This window comes from Lolium rigidum, chromosome 5 (assembly GCF_022539505.1).
Source record: "Lolium rigidum isolate FL_2022 chromosome 5, APGP_CSIRO_Lrig_0.1, whole genome shotgun sequence".
NCBI classification, from domain to species: domain Eukaryota; kingdom Viridiplantae; phylum Streptophyta; class Magnoliopsida; order Poales; family Poaceae; genus Lolium; species Lolium rigidum.
The window spans coordinates 262,836,757-262,859,512 of record NC_061512.1 but is presented as its reverse complement, the minus strand read 5'-3'; the positions used below and the strand labels follow the sequence as shown (position 1 = coordinate 262,859,512).

Below are 22,756 nucleotides of genomic sequence, written 5' to 3'. Positions count from 1 at the left end.
CCCACACCTCTCCCATGTTCAAGATTGCCATCAAAGTCGTTGGATTTCTTACCCAGGAGCAGATCGCGACAAAGCTGGCCCACCTCAAGGAGTCACTTGGGTGGTCAGAACATGAGCTCGGCACGGCCCTTCGCAAAGCTCCGACTCTGCTGACATGCAACAAAGAAAAAGTAAGCCGCTCATCTCGATTTCTCCTGGTGGACGTGAAGTTGGAGCCAGCCTAGATTGCTCGCAGGCCTGCAATGCTTTCATACAGCTTGCAGGGTCGGCTCAAGCTGAGGCACTAAATGCTCAAGTTCTTGAAGGCAAAGGGATTGGTGAATGCTGACCGTGATTATTACGCCGCTCTCAACATCAGCAACCAGTAGTCCATCCGCGCGTACATCTCACCTCACCTTCAATCAGAAAACGAGCTTGCGGAAGACTTTGCCACAGCCTGCACAGGAGAAGTGTCACTGAATTTTGCGTGATCAGCGATGGACAATGTGGATAGTGGAGATGACAATATGGATGATACTGGTCGAATTTTTTTTCACACTAGCTATTTTGATGTTGTCTATTTGATGTGTGCATTTGCCACGTGAGATTTGATGTGGCTATCCTGATGCCCATTTGCCTTTTCAAATTTATCTACAGTTTTACAGTTGTTGGGTTAGGACTGCAATCGCTTGTTGATAAATTTAACCTTCTCTGAACTGCTATGCTGCTTGAGTTTAAAGTTATCTTTAAATCTAGTCTTATTTATCAACTGTGTTTATTTTAATACCTGCCAATTGGTGTGCACAACATGAACTGGGAGTACTCACATAGGTTTTGAGATGGGTCAGCATACCTAACGCACGAATTTTGGCCCGCTAAAAGCGAAAAGCACGATTGTGGACAACCAATCACACACATAGAAACTATGCTCAACCACTACACTCCGTGTGAACCTGTTTTAACACGTGTAAGTATTTGGAGAGGCCACTGTGTGCATTCTTAGACAAGACTGGGAAGGTTCCAAACGTAATCCCCCATACCACCACCCCAAAAAGTAGTGCCTCAAACAATGGACTTGAGGAGAGAGATATAAACATAACTTTGGCCACGAATAATTGGTAACTCAAAAATTTCGTTTACAACAATTTATGGAAGATCCACGGCTAGAATTTTTGTTTTCATTACTTGATGTGTTAGTCCAATTTAGAGTTGAAATTTTGTAAATCTAACAGTTCATTAAGAGTTTTCGGTCTTCACAATGTTTAGGTTACACAGTTGCGATAGCAACCATGACACACTAGCCAATATGTAAACTTGTTCTTTCGCAGCCACACTCGGAATTAATTCTCCTAGACAGAATACCAATTTCTTGGCTGATATCTTTCTAACAAGTAACGAGCTTCTACTTATTCACGGAGTGTGTTTGATTGCTTACATAGTACAGTGATGACACTTTTTTTTGTTTCGTGTTAGAATATGGATGATGCTTTCTTTTTTGCTTGATTTAGAATGCATATGATGGCCTTCGATGCAAAGTGTTTTTTTTATTTGGAGAAACGGTACAAAATCAGAAGTATTTCCGACAAGAGGAAAAAGACAGCACTATGAGAAAGGAACTAATTAATAGGCCTAGCAACTAAGAGCCCAATTCATATCCAAAACTCTTTCTGAGATACTCCCACTATCCGAACGTTGCACGGCCATAGTTGTATGTCTCATGTCTAGTACCACACCGAAGATGGGCTCGTGAGCTTGCTATATGATAGGCGCCTAATGCGATGGTTAAGCACACTTACTGGACTGGGTCGACGGCCTATCAAGAAGGTAGTGGCCTAGATCAGTGGCTCACATTGCATTTGGTGTAGCTTTTTGGTCTACCATCTTCATATGAGAAGAGTGGACGTTAGAAGGAACCAACCAGCCAATCTATAATATCTAGTATAAGGTTCATTCTCACTAAAAAAACATTTAATGTTTGCAAGCTGAAAGATCATGAAGCCACGTCACCCCAATTACCCTATCAATTGGATTATTGGATTTGAAACTTGCCAGCTATACCATACTACCATCGATGAACAGGAAAAGGACTCAACATTACTTCTATGTTGTTCGAACGGGCCAGCCCAGCTAAGTATCCCTTTCTTCTTTCTAATCCAGCCCACCTCTGCTTCTTCTACAGCGTCAAGGAGAAAAAACAAGTTCACTCCACGGGTTAAACCACATCTAGCCAGCCCACTTTCACTTCTTCCTCTCAAAATACAGCAGAAAGTAAAAAAAAAAATCGTCTGTCAGCAGCGCACCTCTATGCCGCGGCAGCAATCGCCGTATGTGCCTCGCAGAGCTCCCAAAATAAATTGAACGATGCCTCCTGGAAACTGCTGGATGCCTCCCGATCTTCCAAGTACCTGCCCTTTTCAATCCTCCAGCAACTGGATGGCAATGTCCGTAGTCTCGTCATCTCCCACGATTTTTCTATTTTAACCCCTTTGTTCCGACTTCTTCAAACCCCCTCAGTTGCTCCTCTCTCGACCAACCTGCTCACTCTGTTCATGCTATGCGTCTGCTGGTGTTACTGAATGTCACGGCACTCGATTCTCATAATCCATCAAACTCCCATCTTCTCTTCTACTCATTATCTGTTCTATGAATTTTTTATAACTCTATTTGTACTGCCATATATGAAGTTGTTGTTACGCTATAGTGGTGTCTTACCTGATTTCTCTTCCTATCATTTTCAGTCAGAGAACTAGGCTTGCTTCAGAACGCTATTTGTACAGTCTTACCTGAACTTTTGTTCCATTCATTTCAGTCAGAGGAGAACAATTGCTTCTTGAGTTAAATTCAATTATTCTAGCAAGCGTATTACAAACGGTATGTATCTCCAACAACCATCTTGCTAACCATTTTTTCTACTTTACATGTCGTTGTCTGCCATGTTTTGTTGCTTCCCGGAATTATATAGATTTCATGCTCACCTACAAGTATGATGCTCTCTATCCCTTTTTCCCCAATAGTTATGCTTATAAATTGTATCAGCATGGATACGGGGGAATGCTCTGGATGTGAATTATCGGTCACCCCATGATGGCAAGCGAGTAGTAGCGTGGTACTTGTTGGTACATACCACCGGGCGTGATGAATAAAGATCTCACAATGAAGGACTTCTCCAATATTCAGTCTCTTTCATGAAATATTTTACATTCTCCTTCTACATGTGAGGATCCTATCAATTTTTAGCCGTGAACATGTCTTTGTTTCTGATGTAAGGAATAGTTTCGTACAATGCTATTGTTGTGCTATTGACGATGGACACACCCTGTATTACCTGAATTATAGTTGGTTAAATCCAACCATGGACTCGGTTTTTTTCCTATGTACCAACCAACAAAAGACGTCTTCATATCTTTGAATTCAAAAGGGGAAGTTCCTGCTATTTCTTCAAATATTTTACCTGCGGCTACGCGCAGCCAAAGCAAATAAATATCATAACACTATGCAATCACAGACTATTCATGCCATTTTGTACGTAAAAGGAAAACATCTCTAATGCTCACCTCAACGCGCGGGGTATCAACTAGTAAGCACAAGATGAACCACCCACTTAATGGCGCTAGTTAGGTGCTTAACTTAAGATGGGTATTCCACACATTATCAATCAACAACCCTCAGTGTGATGCCTAGCCAATAACTTTGAGGAACTAAAAGCAAAAAAGCACTAAATTGTAAAGAACCATATTTTTTTTGAAAAAATAACTACGTTGTACCACTTATATTTTGGGAAGGAGGTAGTAGCTTTTAATGGGATGGAAAGGAACTGTCTCTACTTGCTACACCATTTGTTTTGTACTTTTACTTGACCATCAGTTTGACATGCCCTTGATCAACTCATCATAGATATAGGTATTTGTTATTCTCTATACGCCTGCTATAACTATGAACTGGGATCCATGCATGGTTACATTCATGGGCAGCCTAATGATCTTCACATGTTTCCTCAAGCAATAAACCAGGGTTGCTGCACTGCACTTCGCTGCTGGACAGTTGATGGGTGTATTATAAAGGAGAGTGGCCAGTTCATGTGCTGTTGCGCTTGCACTTCAGCAGTTATTGACCGCCAAAGAGGTTGCCACCGGCACCACTGCACTCACATCATTCTTGGCCAATCCATCAAAAGATTTTGGTAAGTACCGCCGCGGTTCTATAACAAATGTGGCAAATTTATCTAGATTCACATTTATCTACATACTAAAACAAGGGTCTAGATGCATGCAAATCCAGATAAATTTGCTGACACTTATTTTAGAACGGAAGGAATAGTGGTGTGTTGTACTCCGTTGCATGTTTTCTGCAATTGGTTCTCTTCTCGTTTTTTAAAAAGTTAATCACTGCTGGTAGGTTATGAGCTGATGATTACGATGATGCTTTGGTTTGGCTTTATTTTTGACGAAAAATGATGCTTTGGTCATGGATTAGGTGATGGATGCTTTCGGTCCCAAAGCTGGTCTTACCAGTGATCAGAATCGTCAGCTTTCTTGATAAGATATGATTAGGATTTGGCCCCATTTCTCAACTGTTGTTTCTTTACAAAACGGATTCTGATCTGATATGACCTCTGCTCCAGGATGTCAAGAGAAAAGAGGTGCCCCAACGCCATCAGGAATGATCAAGATTCCTGTTTATCCCTTCCCAAGGTTAAACTAATACTACTACAGTGCTAGGGTTCAGAATGAAAACAGAAATAGAGACAATTGAGTTCCCTGGTCGCCAGATGTGTACTGAAGTACAATTTTGTACCAGTGACAGATCTGTCATTATCTATCTATGTCTTCTCATAAAATACATCCTGACATGCATGGCAATGTCTGGATCATGGCGGTTGCACATGAGCAGTCCAAAATAGACTCGCGGCTCGGCTGGGAGCTGTACCAGCCGAATGGGGCCATGAGCTGATGATGACACCGTGATGATCGAGACAGGATTTCTGTAACAGTCGTACTGCCATCATGGAGAGTGATCTCACAGCTAATCCTCATTAAAATGGAGAGTGATTGTGATTAGCAGCATAGTAAAATGGTGTAAGCATCTTTCTTGTATTATAAACCAAGTTGAACAAACTCAGAGTCGCAGCAATGGCTGCACGCAATGGAATGACTGTACCGAGCTGCATGTCAGTCAGCTCATGGAAACAAAAAAACAGATCAGTGTATGTAGGTAAAACAGCAGAGAAGAGATACGACGCCAATCATCAGAGGTGCAGAACGGCCATGGACTTCAGGCGGCAGGACATGGCGTCGGCCTCGGCGGCGGCGTTGTTCCGGGCGACGCGGCTCCAGCTCTGCTCCTGCTCGGCGGCGTCAGCGGCCGAGACACCGCACGACGTCGCGAAGTCGAGCACCTTGCCGAAGATCCTGAACATCTCCACGGCGTAGATCCTGCCGTGGCCGGCGGCGAAGGCCGCGTTGGGGTCCATGGGCGCGTCCGGGTGCGACGACGCCTCGACCCACTTCGGCACCGACGAGGAGCGGCCGATGTCGACCAGCTCGAACACCTTGCGCACCACCTTGTCCCGGCGGCCCGCGGGGTCGCACCAGGAGACGCAGAGCATGAAGAGCCGCGACGCGCAGCAGAGCAGCGCCGGCGCGTAGTCGCGGAGCCGCGGCGGCGCGCGGGAGGAGGTCTGGACGACGGACCACGCGCCGGCGTCCAGGTGGTAGGCCACGAGCGTGTCCGACTCGCAGTAGACGTAGAAGGCGTCGCCGCAGACCGCGCCCGAGCAGGCCAGGCCGACGTCCGTGGGGAACCCCGCGATCTCCACCCACTTGTCGGTTAAGGGGTCGTAGATCTCGCCGGAGACTAGCGGCTCGTCCCACGGGCCGCGCCCGCCCACGGCGATGAGCGCCTGCCTCGGCTGGGCTGGCTTGGCGACACCCTTGCCGTGGCCGTGAGCAGATGGGGCGGCGGTGGCGGAATCGGTGGTGTCGGTCAGGACGTCGCGGAGGCGGAGCCGCCGGAGGGACAGCCGGTGCGGGTCCTCGTACACGGCGGAGGTGCCGCCGAGCCGGAACTTGCCACCGTTAGAATTAGCCCGGCGGACGTGCTTCTCAGCTTTGGCGTGGGCGGCGCTGCGGCTGGCGGACATCTCGAACACCCCCAGCACGGGCCGGGACCGCGCCGCCCGCATCGGGGCGGCCTTGCGCCACGCGCCCGTGAGCGGGCTGTACACGATGACGCCCTTGTGCGTCCTATTCGTCTTGGCGGACCCGCCGCTCGCAGACGCAGCCCCGGAGCGTCCGCCGACGAGGTAGAGCTCGTGGCCGACGGCGGCGACGGAGAAGAGGGACCTGCCCGCGAGCGCGGCCGCCCCGACCCGGCGCCACCGCTGCGCGGCCACGTCCAGCGCGTGCACGGCGGCCGTGCCCGCGGCGCCCCAGCCGGCGTCAGCGTCGACGCTGAAGAGGAAGAGCCAGGGGGTCGTGCTGCTGGGCGCCTCGCGGCGCAGGCGCAGGAGCTGCGGGGCGACGGTGAGGTCCCTCCAGCGCCGGCACGCGCAGCGCGCGGATAGGAGGGCGGAGAGCGGGAGCCGGGTTAGGACCATCTCCAGCAGGTCGTCCGGGAGCGCCGCCAGGGTGGTCGCCGCTGCGGCCGACTCCTCCGATTTCACCACCGAATCTGCAGGCGCTAGTGCGCGGCCGCGGCGGGTGACGGGGACGGCGGGCGCCTTCTTCCAGGAGAAGCACTGGAGCGCGTCGGGGACATCCTCCGCGTCATCCGGAACAGCCTCGTCTTCGCCGTCGACCGGAAGGCGGCGGCGCGGCGGGGCGGGGTCGGCCTCGTCGCAGGCGCAGACGCGGCAGCCGCCGGCGCCGGCGAGGGGCAGGCGGAGGTAGCTCCGCCTCGTCCTCCCGCGCGCTCGTGCGCCGCGCCGCTTGGTGGCGTCGGGAGAATCAGCAGCGGGACCGGGCGGCGGGTCGTCGTCCTCGGCATCGGCGCGCAGGAGGGCGGAGAGGCTGTTGGTGCCGGATCTGCGCAGCGCCGCCGCGGCCGCGGTAGACATGAGTGGGTGGCTAGGTGGAGAAGAAGAAGAGGTGGTGGGTGGATGCGGGGGCGGGGACGGCGCGGAGGTGGAGGTGGAGCAGGACGGCGCGGAGGAGCGCGAGGAGGGCCCTGGCGAGCGCGGGGATGGAGAGCATGGCGTGCCCGTCGGGGAAGGAGATGATGAGAGGAGATGAGAGGTGGCGGCGGGCGGTGGGTGGTGGTTGGAGCTGGAGTTGAGTGGGGAGTTGGGGAAAGTGGGGCGACAAGGGAAGGAAACGGCTCCCGGTGGAATGGAACGTCGGCGGGATTCACGGGGCTTTTCGTCAGGTTGTGCTACGTTTTGCCCTTCTCCTGTTCGTAACCCGCCACCGAACCTGTCCAATGTGCGCGTGCAGCTCAGTTCAGCACATTTTTCCTCGCTCGCACCATTTTTTCAGACATCTTCTCCACCGAGCCATGACAAGGTAGAAGATAACGGAATTCACGTTAGGCTCTCTTTGGATGTTTGTATTGGAAGGCTCAAAGTGATGGTAAATCATGTTTGGATGGTCAAAGTGATGTATTGCATTTGTACGAGATTATAATCCCCATACATGGTTTGTAAACAATTTCTTGTGTAAGTTTCGATTTTATTTGATTACATGACATAATAATTAATAAAAGGAAAATAAAATATCATATAAAATCGTCACATTATCTATAACTTGAAACAAAATCGTGCTGCAGTCCAATTCTTCAAAATATGAGAGTAAAAACATAGTAATTAGTGTCTTGCATAATCCATCAAGTCTCATGGAGAGAGGGAGGGCGGACGTTCACAGGATCATCGTGCTGCAGCAATTAAAAAGAAAAAAATATTAAGACAGAGATGCGCGTGAACATGGGAGAGGGAGGGCGGACGTCGGCGAGACCTTGGCAACCGGAGGGGCGGGAAGAGTGGGGTAGGCTGGAGCTCGCCCTGGTCCAGCTCGGTGGTGGAGTTAGCCCGACTGGAGCCACAATAACGAGTTTTGAGGCGGCGGAAAGGGAGGGAGGAAGGGTGGGGCGAGTTGGAGTGTACAGCAGCCGGCGAACAACGGCGGATCGGGATGAGAGGCAAAGAATCGCCCCTTGATTTGGTTGGGTCGGCGTCTGGGGCTAGGTCAGCGGTCGCGTGGGGGAAAAACCGCTCGCCTCAACGTCAATACCAAGCTCGGGAGGGGGTCTCGGTAAGCCAAAGAGCCCATGCCAATATTCAGCACGAATACCTGGGTCAATGCCTAGCACATCCAAACGGCCTGATTTGAGGTATTCGGGGCCCGAATGCCCCAATACCCAATACCAAGCCCCAATACAAACATCCAAACGGTGCCTAGGATATATGCTAAATGCCTTCTGCTACCTCCGATAGGTTATATTTCCATTGTACATTTTGCAGTCTAGTAACTAAAACAAACATCTGAATTTAGAAGAACAAATGCCACCCATGCATAAATTACCAACTATCAATTTGACTCCATATAAACATTACTAGCCTCTTCCTCGAAAAAATAAATACTAGGGTAGTACTAGTCAGGGCCGGGCCGTCAAAATATAGGGCCCTGTGCAGAATTAAGAAATGGGCCCTATCACACTCCAAAAATATACTTACTATTGAACTTAAAAATTATTCTCTACATTTGTAGATCCCAAACATGTGGTAAAATAGTGTTTAAATCTATTTTAAGAAAAAAAATGAGTTTAAACCCCGATCAAACCAGCGGTACGACCGAAAATAAACTACTCGCTCCTTCCAATCCATAAAAAGTGCTTGAGATTTACTACAAATTAAAGTAACTTTGTAAACCCCTGACATTTATTATGAACCGGAGGGAGTACATCTAATAGTTTTGATACATTTGACCTGATTGTCTTTTTTAAAACTAGGAAAATAGTTTTGAAATATCAAAGATTTATAGCATGTAGAGCAGTCCCAACAAGTGCATGTACATAGATAAGCAAACAATAAGAAATATTCCCATGAGACGAATATAAATACACTATACCAAAGTCAATATGAGAAGTCATGATATGTCAGTGCAATTTGCATCAAAACCATCGCTCCAAGTAGCAAAAATTAAGGGAAAAGCAAGTGAACAACTACCTACAGGAATCGACCTCGCAACCTCAAAACACATATACCATAGATGAGCGTACAAGGAAGAGTACTAGTTGGCCTGAAACATATTAATGTTAAAATATTAACGCAAACACTATATAGTGGAGATACAGAAATTTTGGGCCCCTAAAATTTTTGGGCCCTGTTCGGGCCGCACGGGCTGCACACCTGTCGGCCCGGGCCTGGTACTAGTAGCCTCTTGACCCGGAAAAAATTACTGGCCTAAAACCAGTGACAACCTAGCATCAAGGACGACAGTATACTAGGCAACACATATCTGGATTCTCGGATATATACTATCTTCACGTTGACTTTTTTCTCTTGTTATCTAGCTGAAGCATTCAAAATGTTCATGTGCATCCGTTTCAAAAGGAAGAGAAAAGTTAGCTTGCCTTGCGTACAAGGTGTCGTGTTGATCAGGGTGACAGTTCAGTACCGCAGAGGATGATACCGCTGTGGAGATGCGCAGCCTGGAGAAGCTGACGAGCTATGCCGTGGCGCTCTAAAAACAACAGTATGTTTGCATTGGTGCAATTTAGTGTCCGTGGACTAACCCAAGCAGAATTTAGTGTACTGTATGATCTGCCAGAGCGTATACAGAGGCTAGTATCAATTCCTTACTGAACCAACACGAATGCATTTGGGTAGCAGTCCACGTAGAGGTGACAGATTGTGGCCTCAAAGGAACTATTTTTACCGTTACATCAGAGCTACAAATTCCCACTAACTCTAACTGAAACCGACTTTGCAATTGTGAACAAATGCCGTGAGTAGCAACCAGGCAAAGCATGGAACCACAAGACTTCGACACAAGCAGATCAGGCAAGAATTACTACTCAACATACGGGCAGCATTTTCCTCCAACCATACAGAACAAAGACCTGGGTGGCATAGCATCCTAGTTCCTAATAAATATAGTTAACTGCTACTACCAGCTAATAAAGGAAACACCGCTGATCACTGCTGCTCTTCCTTGATGTCGGCCGGGCCACTCACGGTTTAGGCACCATCCGAGAATTTCCTGAGATCTTTCTTCTGCGCTTGGAATGTCTGTTCAAGTGAAAACAGAACAAAGGTCAGAATGCAGATTATTAAGTAATGTCAAATGGACCACAAAGACAAGTGCCTACTTCAACGTAGTAAACATTATGCACGATCGTAAGTCATAAAAGCACTAGATCCTATTCAGTATTTCTATTACTTTATACAGTTTGTAGTTCGGTAAATAAATCTCTGATTATAGAAGGACAAATGCCACCCAAGCATGAATTACCCACTGTTAATTTTATTATCCACTCGTCATGCAAATGGAAATTTTCATACTCCGTGCTGCCCATTTTATGTTGTGCATAATTTTCCGTGCAAGTCAAATTGTGCAAACTTTGACCAAGAATATAGATAATAATACAAAAATCTACCATGTCAAATGCATATAATATGAAAATATATTTCATAACAATTCTAAAAATATTATTATTTTGCTGTATATGTTTATATTTTTATGAATATAGATGATTAAACTTTACGAAGTTTCACTTTGACCAAAGCTTATATGCAACATATTTTGGGCAGGAGGGAGTATGATAATCAGGAATCATGCATTAAAAATGTACAGTCCACCAAGCAATAGCACGTTTCAACATAAAAATCACCATTCTGAGAAAAGAACATGTTTTACACTTTTGTGAGCCAATTTTTTTTATTTTGCACTTAACAGCTGATAGTTTAGAAAACAGTGATGCAGCAGAATGATAGTCTATGCTATAACACCAAACAAGTATGAGGCTATGTAAGGAGGAGAAAAGGTTGAGCGTGCCATTTTTTGCCATAACAAGCTTTAAGAAAAGTATCCATTCCATACAAATACAAATGGCAAGCTGTCAGTAGGGATGATAATATTTCTTATTCAGCTAAGATGTATTTATTTTGTGCCTTTATGGTCAGTTTTTACGTAACTGAGAATTTCATGGCTGCACAAAATTTCAAAATATTCTTCTACAACTAACTAAAACAGTTCACCCAACCAAAACTGGTGGGTGCTTTCAAGGTTCAGACTATCCAGAATCCAACTAGTACTTCTGATGGATCCTTGCTGCTGGTAATAAGGACCTGTCGACCAGCATGTTACAATTGGTAAAATATATGAATTATGGTGATTTACATGACAGGATCAACTGTGTTTATGGACTCAACTCACAGTAATTCAGTGGCATAATCCAGATGTTAAGTCAATTTCCTCTATGCAGTTTCACTTTTTGTCACTTACCTGAAGCTGAACATGTGATTGTTCACTTGTCAAATATATATGCTAATACGTTGTGTGAACTCAGAAGTTCTAATTGCAATGTTTACGGAATGAATTACTTCCTACGGATGGGTATTTGGATGAAAGAAATGTGCACTGTGATCTCTAGATTCACCCACTTCTAGGTTAAAATAGTACTGAGCTTGTTAGGAAATTAAAACTTAAGTTTCCGTTCAGGACATGAAGAAGCCTCTTAAATCCATTGTGGAAACACCGATGTAATTCTGCTATTTTCTGGAGAGGGGGATAAGATACTACAGTGTAGAAACATAGATTGACAGACATGTTTACAGAAACCAAAGGACTTTTTGCTGAAGAGTACTTCAGAATTAAAATGACATGTGAAAACTTGTCTACAATCAAACAAAAGGGGTTAATTTATAGATGGAGTACTTGCTAGTCAGTAGTTAATCTCTTATGGATTGCTAACCATCTACTACCTCCGATCAGAAAAGATCAACGCAAGTGGTGCACAAATAGTACTAGCTTACTTGAGTACACATGTAGCGCAATTAAACATGATCGGAGGGAGTACTAAGGTAGATGCAGCATTATGGCACTACTGATAAGTGATTAACTACTACTAGAAAATCTATGTAATTCTGGCCATGCAATATCCATCTACCATCTCATCCGTCCTAGTGTCCTACACGTAGTCTCCAGCAGCGAACTTGGCCTGAGGGAAGAACTCGGCAGTGATCTCCTTTCCGTTGTAACACATCCCATCCAACCTCCCCCTGCACCAGGCCGCATCGTCGAGGTGCATGTACTCCAGAAACACCTTCCCGACTCCTGCCACCACCGGGGCAGCCTCACGGCTGGGCCGCGGGATCACCACCTTCACCAGGTGACCGAACTTGCGTGCCTCTTCGGTGACATCCTCCTGAAAGTCCCAGTAGAACCCGTTGTCCTGGAGGCGGTCGCCTGGCGAGAGCATCTTGGTCAGGCATACAACCTTTGTGGCCCCTTCATCGTCGTCGTCTTCTTGCGGTGCCGGAGATCGTCGATGAAGGGGATTGCTCCAACGCTCGTGGTGCTCGGGACGTTGATAAGGAGTTTCTGGACGACGTGGCTTCTTGCAAATAACCACGAGCGTCCTCCTGGTAGTTCCGTCTGCCTCGGGTGAGATCAGTTGGAGATGGTCTGAGTTAATCACCTGCACCTGCTGCTGCGGCAGGGAGAAATTAGAATTAGAACAAATTAAGAATTTCCCCAGTTTAGGGCTATGATGAAGCAATACATAAGAACAAAATTAAGAATTTTCCCCAATTTATCAGCTAGCTTCATTTGTTTGTTTTTTTCTATTCTAACTGTCGCTTTACTTGCAGATCCAAGGCTATGAATGTGCAATTCGAATAGATGAACCTATGATTAAATCATACGAGTGTTCGGAAAATAAATTCTCAATTTAAGAGTGGATCAAGGAAGGGGCAGGAGACGCGAACCTGCTGCTCGCGGTGGCGGTCGGTCGGCCCGTCGTTGGCCCTGCGGCGTAGCTGATGTAAGAGATCGGACATTCTAGCCTGCTTCTGGTGGTAGGTGCGGCCGTCGGGCGGCGGCGGTGAGGGCGAGGGGGGGACATAGTCGTAGCTGGCCATGGCGATCGACGCGGCGGCGGCGAGCTATTCCGTTGGTGGGGAAGGGGTTGATGGTTTCGTGCGGTTGGCCCTCCTATCTCGCTGTGCCGGTCGGGTCGGACCCAGTTCAAAAAAAAGGCCGGGTCGATTTCCTAGTACCAGTTTTCTGGTGAAGGCCGGCCGGTTTCAAATAGGATTCTGTTTCCTTTGTCACTCTCAAAAAGAGATAATTGTTGTCTAGCGAGAGGGGCAAGAATTTGTCTTGTTTCTCAAAAGGCAAAAAAAGTACTCCCTTTATAGACGTATAGGATTTATTTAAACTTGAATAAATCTATACGCTATTTAGTGTCTATTCAAATTTAGATAAATCTCAGGCATTTATTTATAAACAGAGAGTACATAATTTCTGAAGTAAAGGTTGTCAATTGCAGCACCGCCTGCTGAACCTAGCACCGTCTTCACCCCACAGGTTGGTTCCTCTTCTTTGGTTAGCCTCGCCGACATCAAAGGGGCTGGGAACCCAATCTATAAGTGAAGTTTCTTTTTTATGAAAATGGTTTTATTTTATTATATTAGCTTATTATGGTTTTGGTGTCTATTTTTAGCATTCGTCTGAATGAAGATGACATCGTCTATAGTACGATTTTTGGCTCTTCGATCGACGAGATCCCCTTTCTGATGTTAATGGCAATGTTGGAAGATCACAATTTTTAGGTATGAGACTCACATCTTGCTTCAACAGATCAATTTTGGATCTTTGCTCCTGGTTGCGGCAATTATTGTCCTACTCAATGAAAGTAAAAACTCTCTTCCGATCAAATAGCGAGCTTGTGACATCTTGCGAATTGTATCTGTGGCTACCGCTATTTTGGCCGTCTATCTATCCCCAATAACCAACTCTCGCTGACCTTAGAGCATCTCTAGCAGAGCCCGTAAAAGAGGGGGAAACTGAAAAACTCCGGCGATAATAGGGGTTCGGTTCGGAGATGGACCAGAACGGAGCCCGAACTTGCGGGCTGGTCCGTATAACGAGTTCGGGCCCCCGAGAAACTGTGTGGCCGCCTCGTATTAAAAGGGGCCGCGGAGGGGAGTTCGGTTTCTAAACCATACTCCCCCCCGCCGCTTTCACTCCCGCCGCCTGCCTCCACTCCGGCGAGCCATTTCGCGGCCTCTGACGCCGCTCCGCCACTTCCGCCACCACCCCCTCCGTCCGCAATGGGGTGATTAAGACGCGTAGGTAGGGGAAGGGGCCGAATCGGCGGCGGAAAGGAACCACGGCGTCCGTCGGGTGTACGGGCGGAGGCGGTCTGCGCGAGACGGTCGCGCTCCGACGGCGCATGGAAGCGGGCGGGCCGGAAGTGGCCACATTCTATCGCGCGCCGGCAAGCGCGCGAGAAGGCGGCCGAAGAAGGAGAAGCCGAGGCGCCCCCCGCCGGCTGGTGCAGCCCGCCGCTACCGGCGCTTTCTCCCCGCGGCAGCGATGACGACAACGCCGACGGGCCGCCTGTAGCCTGCGGGAGCTCGGCGGAGGCGGCGGCCTTCGAGGTGGCAGCGCTCATCATCGCGTAGGATTCTCCGGCGAGGAAAAACACTCCGCCGCCGACGGGAAGCGGCCCGGTGACAATCTAGGCCTAATCTAGTTGTTTTAGGTCTCTAATTAGCGAATATAGGTCGAACTATCGTGTATTTTGGCTAGATTAATGTAAATTATCGAGAAATCAAGCTTGATCGGAGTAAACTGGGTTCAATCGCGAGTTTGATTTTCTCGCGACGTTTGAGTTTCACTTTTTCAGTTCGTGAGTTCGGATTTTGGTCTACACCGTAACAAAATCCATCTAAACTCAACGGCTCGGAAGATCGAACTCGGCGTTTTCGGTTCCGAGATATACGGGCTATACTAGAGATGTTCTTTGCCTATGGGGATCATTGAAAGAACGAAGCAAATACCCAAGAGCTTCTCACCACAGGACGTTCTCACCTTTTATCATGTTGAGAGTCTTTTTTTTGTCTTGCCTGCAACATTGTTGGTTCGTACTTTCGGCACCCAGCGACACTGACCAGTCTGTTCGGTTGCTTTACACTCGTGTGGTGTACTGGTATTCGTTTTGCATTGGGTCTTAATTTAAATTATGGGAGAACATTCATGATATTGTGACATGTGGTCTAATATCTATGTTTTCTTTTCGGCTACGTTAAGAAAAGTACAAGATTATGTTATTGAAGGCTAAACAATTTAAAGACCTCTAAGATTTGCTCGGCATTTTTAGAATATTTTTTCTAATAGCGGAAAACAACTTGTCTAACTATAGCACCTATTATTTGCTACTATAAATATAAATGGTATTGATGGTAAAAAAAAACATAAGATTGCCCTATTAACCAGCACAGCACAAAATCGGGCAAAAAGCAATACAGACACCTACAAACCGCGGCAATGGAAAACGATCACACATGACAAACACCTTCTCGAAAATTCAGGCCGCCTCAAAACCTGCTGTTTGAGGCAAATGGTGACTTGGCTTTTTAAATCTCAAAACATACATCATTAATGAAGACTTGCACTAGTAGAAAAAGATGCTTTCGTTCGGAGCTGCTGGTAGTATTACTCCCGGTCACGTTAGGAATCAGGACTAATATGAGCATTAGTCCCGGTTTTAAACGGCTAGGACGACGTATGGTTTTAGTCCCAGTTCGAACGTGATCTTTAGTTCCGGTTGGGGACCCAACCAGGACTAAAGGGGTTGAGGCGTATAGGACTAAACGGTAGGAGACATCAACCGAGACTAAAGGTTTATGTATTTCTTTTTTAGCTCCATACACACAAACATACACCGGATCGCCTTTTATAGCTTTGTAAAACACAAAAGAAAATGATAGAAAATTCAAAATTTAAATTCATTTAGATGTAGGTTGGTTAGGTGATCTAGTTATTATGAAAAATAACAAACAAGAATTTTGACTTATTTTGCAAATAATAGTATTTTTCGGTAAATGGAAATATATTTTGCATAGTATACTCGAAAAAAATTAATATACGAAAATCTGTCGACGCGAAAAGTTACATCCGATTTCGCCGGGCTATGCCCGGTTAGCCAATTTGTATTGAAAGTATAGAGATGGTAAACCTAGAGGGGGGGTGAATAGGTTTCTACAAATTTTAATTCTTTCTTTGCAATATTAGGCTTTGCGGAATATAAAGATGAGCCTAATGCAAACTAGGTGAAGCAACCTATATGAAGATACAACTATCTCGAGCACGAAGGCTCTCTCATGCAGTTTAAATCACAAGTAAGGAGTTCGGTTAGAGATAACCGATAGCACGCGGAGACGAGGATGTATTCCCGTGTTCCCTTGCTTTGCAACAAGGTACGTCACGCTTGGAGGGGTGGAGGTCCCACGAAGGATTCCCCACGCCACGAAGGCTCACCCTATTCTCCGGAGCCTATCCCACGAAGGAATAGCTCACTCACTTGTGGTAGACTTTGAGGTAGCCTCCAAACCTTCACAATCTTGCCCGGAGCAAATCCACAGCCCGGATGCTTCCGGACTCCTTCTTGCCCACCTAGGGTTTCCAAGGAACCCTAGGAAGCAAGCTTCTCAATGAATACAAGGGGGAATGAGATTTGGCTTGGTAGAACGGTAGATCGGGTCCTCCTCTAATGATTCCCCGGAGGGATTTGAGTTTGGGTGGAGGAGGAGAGAGATCTCGAGGCTTTTGGTGTTTCTAGCAATGGAGTAAGAGAGAGAGAGCTCAAGAACAGCCTTGTAGTATATTGCCTAACCTGTTCGTAGGTAGGAGAAGGCCTATTTATAGTGTTCTTCGAAATACGGCCGTTGGTCACTTGCCACATCGCCAGATTCGTCGAGAAACCCGGCCGACCGGATTTGGCGCGGACAGGCCGGGTCCACAGCCCGGCCGGACCGGGCCACATACCGGGCCGGCCGGTTTCCAACCGGAGCTGGGACCGGGTCTTGACCGGGCAGGCGTCCGAGCTTACTCGGATTGCCCCCGGATGGCACAGCGCAAGTCCGGCTGCCGACCGGGCCGCTCGGTCCGGTGCCCGGTCGGACCGGGCCGTGGACCGGAGCAGCCGGTCCGAAACCGGCCGGCGACCGGACGGCGACCGGAGGGCTCGCCTTCTTTACCGGAACCTGCCCGGATGGCACCGGCCTCGGGTCCTGGCTCGGTGACCGGGCTGTCCGGTGCTGGGCCGGTCCGACCGGATCCGTGACCGGCCAGTGCCCCGAAGAACTTGCCGATTTTTCGTCGAATTGGGGGGTCTCCCGTTGCCTTTTTGTTCCATTGCTACACCATCATACCTCTTTGGCTAATACCCGAAAGTCATCTTGTAGACATGTATTAGTCCAAATACTCTAGCACGGTGTCATAGATACCAAAATAATGGATAAGGGTAAAATATCCTTACAATCTTCCCTTTTTGGCATACGATGACAAATCGAGCTAGAGTTACATATAGATATTATGATAAGCTCTAAACCTTGATTCCATATAAGATATTACGACAGCTCCCCCATAATGTGTGCACTTGGAGAATTTGCGTTTGAATGCAAAGTGCACAATTTGTGAGATATGAGAAGCTCCCCCAATATCTTTAGGAAACAAGCATGGTATGGACAAGTATATCAAGGTATGTAAGCATAAAGCATGATTATCCATAAAGCATGATTATCCTAACATAGGGTAGCACACATAATAGTCGTCCATACATATCCATACATGAATTATCCAAAGTAGCAAATGGTTCTTGAGAAATCAAAGCAAATACGCACAAGCCATATAAAATCCAAATAAAGCAACTCCCATGGCTTGTGACCATCAAAGAACCCCGTAATTCTAGGCTCTACTCACTTCTCCCCCTTTGGCATCGGAACACCAAAAAGGCGAAGAAAAAGAGAAGAGATGCTAGCGTCCCATCAATAGAACTCGTGCCCCGCGGATGGAGAGCTGCCATCACCATCCTCATCGTCATCCTCTTCATCCTCATCCTCGCCATTGTCATCCTCATCACCTTCATCCTCTTCATCTTCAGTATCAGCATGAGGTGCACGAGCAGGTCTAGGAGGAGGAGCACCAAAGTACAAGGAAGGATCAAAGTTCTGGAACATCTCATCAGAAAGGAGAGGCATCTCCCGGCTTGGTGCGTGGACGTGCTCCAACTCGGGCCGTGGAGGAGGGACAGGCACATTCCTAGTAGCCATGAACTCATTTTGGCGCCTCCTTGTCTCTTGGTTCAAAGAAAGACTTTGATGTGCAACATCATTGGTATTTTTGCACATCTGCCATAAGCTAGAAAAGAACCGAGAGACACCACGCTGTGGGCGCCTAGAGGAGCTGGAGCTAGCATGGTCATGGCTTGCTTTGGACCGGCGCTCAGAAGGCATCATCTCAGGAACATCTTGTCTATCACCTTGGGCGGGTACCTTGAAAGCATCCATCCTGACCCGCTCACCTTGAGTACTGAGAGGTGCGGGCACAACATGGTTGATGAGCAGCTGAACGTACTGGGCAAGATTAGGAGTCAACCGCTCGCGAACACAGCGCCGTAACTCACAGTAGATGAGATCACAGCCATCAATAAGTTTTCGGTGCTCAGTGGTGACAAGAGGTACATCAAGTTCGGATGATATGCACGGCATTCACTTGTATCGCCGGACTTGCTGATGAGGGTCTCACGGAATAGCTTGGCAAGTACAAGGTAGGAGTAGTACATGCCCGAGATGGTAGGAGGTCCAGGGGTGGGTTCCGGAGGATAGCAAAAAGCAATGTCCCCTCTCGTTGAACTTCGCTGAGAATAGATCTTGAAACCAGAAGCACTCCCTCCACCAAACCCCAAAGCTTCACAGAAATCAAGATAGGTGCAAGTGTATTTCTGTTTGCCCGTCATCCAAGTCATAGTCCGGGCTGCATCATCATGGAAGAAGACTGTGCAGTGAAACTGTCTCACCAAGGATGGACAATAGCACCCATCGAGAGGTGTCAAGCACATAAGATCATACAACCCCATCCTCCTCAAGGTCGCAACCACAAAGCGAAACTTGGTGGCTTCATACATTCCAATGACATCTTTGATGGCCTTGGGCATAACAATGGTGCCTTTCTTCATGTGCTCGTGGGAGTCATAGTATTCATCCCACATGACTTTCTGTGTCTTGGTCCAGAAAAGCTGATCTCCCCCTGTGTAAGTGGGTTCCTCAAAGCGATAGGGGTTGGACTCCCTGAGTCTTCTCCATGCACCAATATGTACATCACCAACATGGAACTCTGGCAATACCTCATCACCATCTTGTGCTGCATGTTTATCTTTCCTCTTATTGGCAGATGTCTTGGTGCGGCCCCTAGCTGAGCTGCCACCAGTGAGCTGAGAGGCACGACCACTAGTACGGCGTGGTGGGTGTCCTGCATGCCTCCCTCTCTTGGCAGTGGTGTCACGGTCCTCACCGCTCCAGTCTCCTGTGAATAAGCAATATAGGGCGAGGAGAGCAATGAGGTAAGTGTACATGTCATCAATGAGGGAGAAACCAGAAAGCATAGCATATATCCAAGTGTATTGATGAGATTGTGCGAAAAACTGGGCAGGCCGGCGCACAGGCCGGTCCGACCGGACTTCAGACCGGCGAGCCGGTCGACAATCCGGTTGACCGGGCCGCGCGCGGACCGGCCGGTTGAATGGCCGGTTGACCGGGCTGTGAACCGGGTGGTGAGGATTTGTGATGTTTGCCCAGATTTTCTACCACAAATTCATGCAAAAACTCGAAAAACTTGAGTACATGCTATAGCAATAGAGTGGAGTATGTGCTTTGTGTTGAGAGACACTCTAAAGGCATGAGGACTTGCAAACCCTAACCCTAACTCTAAGATTTCCTCAAATTTTGGCAAGAAGTTGCAATGTGTGAGGAGGACTAGAGATTAGGGAGGAAAGGAGAGTACATTACCCGAAGACATTGTCCTTCTTGATCAAGGGAGCAAGAAGAACACGAGGTAGAGGGCTTGAAAACCAAGAACTCCAAAAATTCCCAAACTAGTTGGAGAGGGACCAAATCCTTCGGTGGAGATGTTCCAAGGGCCCCGATCTATGGTGTGGTGGAGTTTGGGGAAGTTCTTGTGGTGGGAAGTGCCTAGATCTTGGTGGAGGTGCTGAGGGCGCCGGCCATGGAGGTGTGAGAGGTGGGGAATAATGAGGAAGAAGATCCCCAAGGGGTATCCTCTCCAAAACATAACAGCCCGCACGGCCGGTCGGGCGCCCGGTCGACCGGGCCAGACGCCGGACGACCCGGCGCAAAGGCCGGTCCGACCGGGCCAGTGACCGGCCAGAGTCAATTTGCCCAAAAATGTGTCATTTTGCCTCGTTTTGCCCCTATTCTTTGTATAAATGTGTGTGAGTGCTTAGATGATGACATGTACATATAGATAGATAGATGATGATGAGATGAGCTTAGACATGGGGTTGGAAACACAAAGTTCTCTAGGCATACCCATTGGAATGAAATCCAAACAAAATATAAATAGCGACAATGGGTATGATTCGAAGTATATTTATATCAAGAATCATAAGTCATTTTGAAATGATTTTGGCAATAAGATCATTTGGCCTTATATAGTCAAATCAAGTTATAATGAAGGCTCAATGAGGGGCGGGGGATTACTCCCCCTATGTGAAAGCGCAAATGTCATGAGACCTCGAAGAGACATGCTTGGGTCCATATAATGACATTGGGTCTATTTATGTTGCACACATAGGTATGCATCATACCAAGACATGGTAAGATGACTATCCCCATATGTGCTATGCCTCTAAGCTAGATAGCAAGATAAATGCGAGAATATAGTGCAAGAAGTTAATCAATCCAAGTTTTTAGGATCAAGAATACCAAGTTCTCCTCTCAAGTTAACAAAGCGGGCTTCATCCAAAGGCTTAGTGAAAATATCCGCCAATTGGTAGGTTGTTCCCACATGAGTGAGATCAATATCCTTATTGGCAACATGATCACGTAGGAAGTGATGGCGAATGTCAATATGTTTGGTGCGACAATGTTGAACCGGGTTGTTGGCGATCTTTATTGCACTTTCATTGTCACAAAGAAGAGGCACCGTACCAAGAGACACACCATAGTCTTTCAAGGTTTGCTTCATCCATAACAATTGAGTGCAACAAGATGCCGCGGATATGTATTCGGCTTTGGCGGTGGATAGGGCGGTGGAGTTTTGTTTCTTGGATGACCAACTCACCAATGACCGGCCAATAAATTGGCAAGCCCGGGAGGTAGACTTCCGATCAACCTTATCACCGGCCCAATCGGAATCCGAATAGCCAATGAGTTCAAAGGTTGACCCCTTTGGATACCATAGCCCGAGAGTAGGAGTGAGAACAAGGTATCTTAGTATCCGTTTGACCGCCACTAAATGGCTCTCCTTGGGAGCGGATTGAAAACGAGCACACATCCCTACACTTAGCATGATATCCGGCCTAGAGGCACAAAGGTAGAGCAAGGATCCTATCATGGAGCGATATACCTTTATGTCCACATCCTTCTCACCGTCACATGAACCAAGTTGCCCCTTAACGGGCATGGGTGTCTTCATTGGACTCGCATTGGTCATGTTGAATTTCTTGAGCATGTCCTTCACATATTTTTCTTGAGAGATGAAGGTGCCTTTTGCAAGTTGCCTCACTTGGAAGCCTAGAAAGAACTTCAACTCTCCCATCATGGACATCTCAAATTTCCTAGTCATCAATAGCTCAAAAGCTTTGTTATGATTGGGGCTAGTTCCACCAAAGATAATATCATCAACATATATTTGACATATAAAGAGGCCACCCCCTTTAACCCGCTTGGTGAAAAGGGTGGAATCGACCGTACCCATGCAAAACCCATCATGTAGTAAGAAATCCCTAAGGAACTCATACCAAGCACGTGGAGCTTGCTTGAGACCGTAGAGTGCCTTATGGAGTAAATACACGTGGTTGGGTCGGCATGGGTCTTCGAAACCCGGGGGTTGAGCCACATATGCGGTTTCTTTTAGGGGACCATTCAAAAATGCACTTTTCACATCCATTTGATATAATTTGAAATTGTGGAAAGATGCAAATGCAAGTAAAAGACGAATAGCTTCAAGACGGGCTACCGCGCAAAGGTATCCTCAAAATCCATACCTTCTATTTGGGCAAACCCTTGCGCCACTAACCTTGCTTTGTTTCGTATAACAATGCCATTCTCATCTTGCTTGTTCTTGAATACCCATTTGGTCCCAATAACATTGATGCGATGATCCTTGGGTCTCTCAACTAGAGACCATACTTCATTACGAGTGAAACACTCCAATTCTTCTTGCATAGCAATTACCCAATCCGGATCGACCAAGGCTTCATGTACCTTAAGTGGTTCAAAACTAGACACAAAAGCATGATGTTGACAATAGGTGATAAGCAATGCATGGTGTCTACGAGTTACCACTCCTCTTGAGATGCTCCCAAGGACTTGATCCACTTTCATGTCACTTGCCCTTGTAGCGGCCTTGATCTTCCGAACGGTTCCTTCATGATCAATGAATTCATCTCTTGCTAGTACTTGATCATGAGGGACCACTTGAGCTTGATCATGAGTTGAGGATGTTTCGTGATCGTCATCATGATCTTGCTCCATGGAATGAGGATCTTCTTCTTGTTCTTCGGATTGAGACTCATCTTGAGTAGAGGATGGTTC

At 47.2% G+C, this 22,756-nt stretch overlaps 2 protein-coding genes across 2 annotated transcripts; both read right to left on the bottom strand.

Moving 5' to 3' along the window:
• Nucleotides 1–5,042: 5,042 nt before the first annotated feature.
• On the bottom strand, nt 5,043–7,033 carry LOC124657567 (F-box/kelch-repeat protein At5g42350-like). Its single transcript, XM_047196096.1, has one exon. The coding sequence runs from the start codon at nt 7,031–7,033 to the stop codon at nt 5,225–5,227; it is 1,809 nt and encodes a 602-aa protein (XP_047052052.1). The 3' UTR covers nt 5,043–5,224.
• Nucleotides 7,034–9,758: 2,725 nt separating this feature from the next.
• LOC124657566 lies at nt 9,759–13,054 on the bottom strand. The gene is made up of 3 exons (XM_047196095.1): nt 12,902–13,054; nt 12,107–12,624; nt 9,759–10,201 (listed from the first exon to the last, which is right to left on the bottom strand). Exons 1-3 carry the CDS (start codon nt 13,052–13,054, stop codon nt 10,144–10,146), a joined length of 729 nt encoding a protein of 242 aa, XP_047052051.1. The 3' UTR covers nt 9,759–10,143.
• Nucleotides 13,055–22,756: the final 9,702 nt, after the last annotated feature.

What these genes read in the sequence shown, in the direction of transcription:
- LOC124657567 (XM_047196096.1), bottom strand. Translation starts at nt 7,033, where the DNA reads ATGTCTACCGCGGCCGCGGCGGCGCTGCGCAGATCCGGCACCAACAGC.
- LOC124657566 (XM_047196095.1), bottom strand. Translation starts at nt 13,054, where the DNA reads ATGGCCAGCTACGACTATGTCCCCCCCTCGCCCTCACCGCCGCCGCCC. An exon ending in ACCGCCACCGCGAGCAGCAG is followed by an intron (nt 12,625 to 12,901) that starts GTTCGCGTCTCC and finishes TCCCTGCCGCAG; the next exon opens with CAGCAGGTGCAGGTGATTAA. An exon ending in TTCGCTGCTGGAGACTACGT is followed by an intron (nt 10,202 to 12,106) that starts GTAGGACACTAG and finishes TCACTTGAACAG; the next exon opens with ACATTCCAAGCGCAGAAGAA.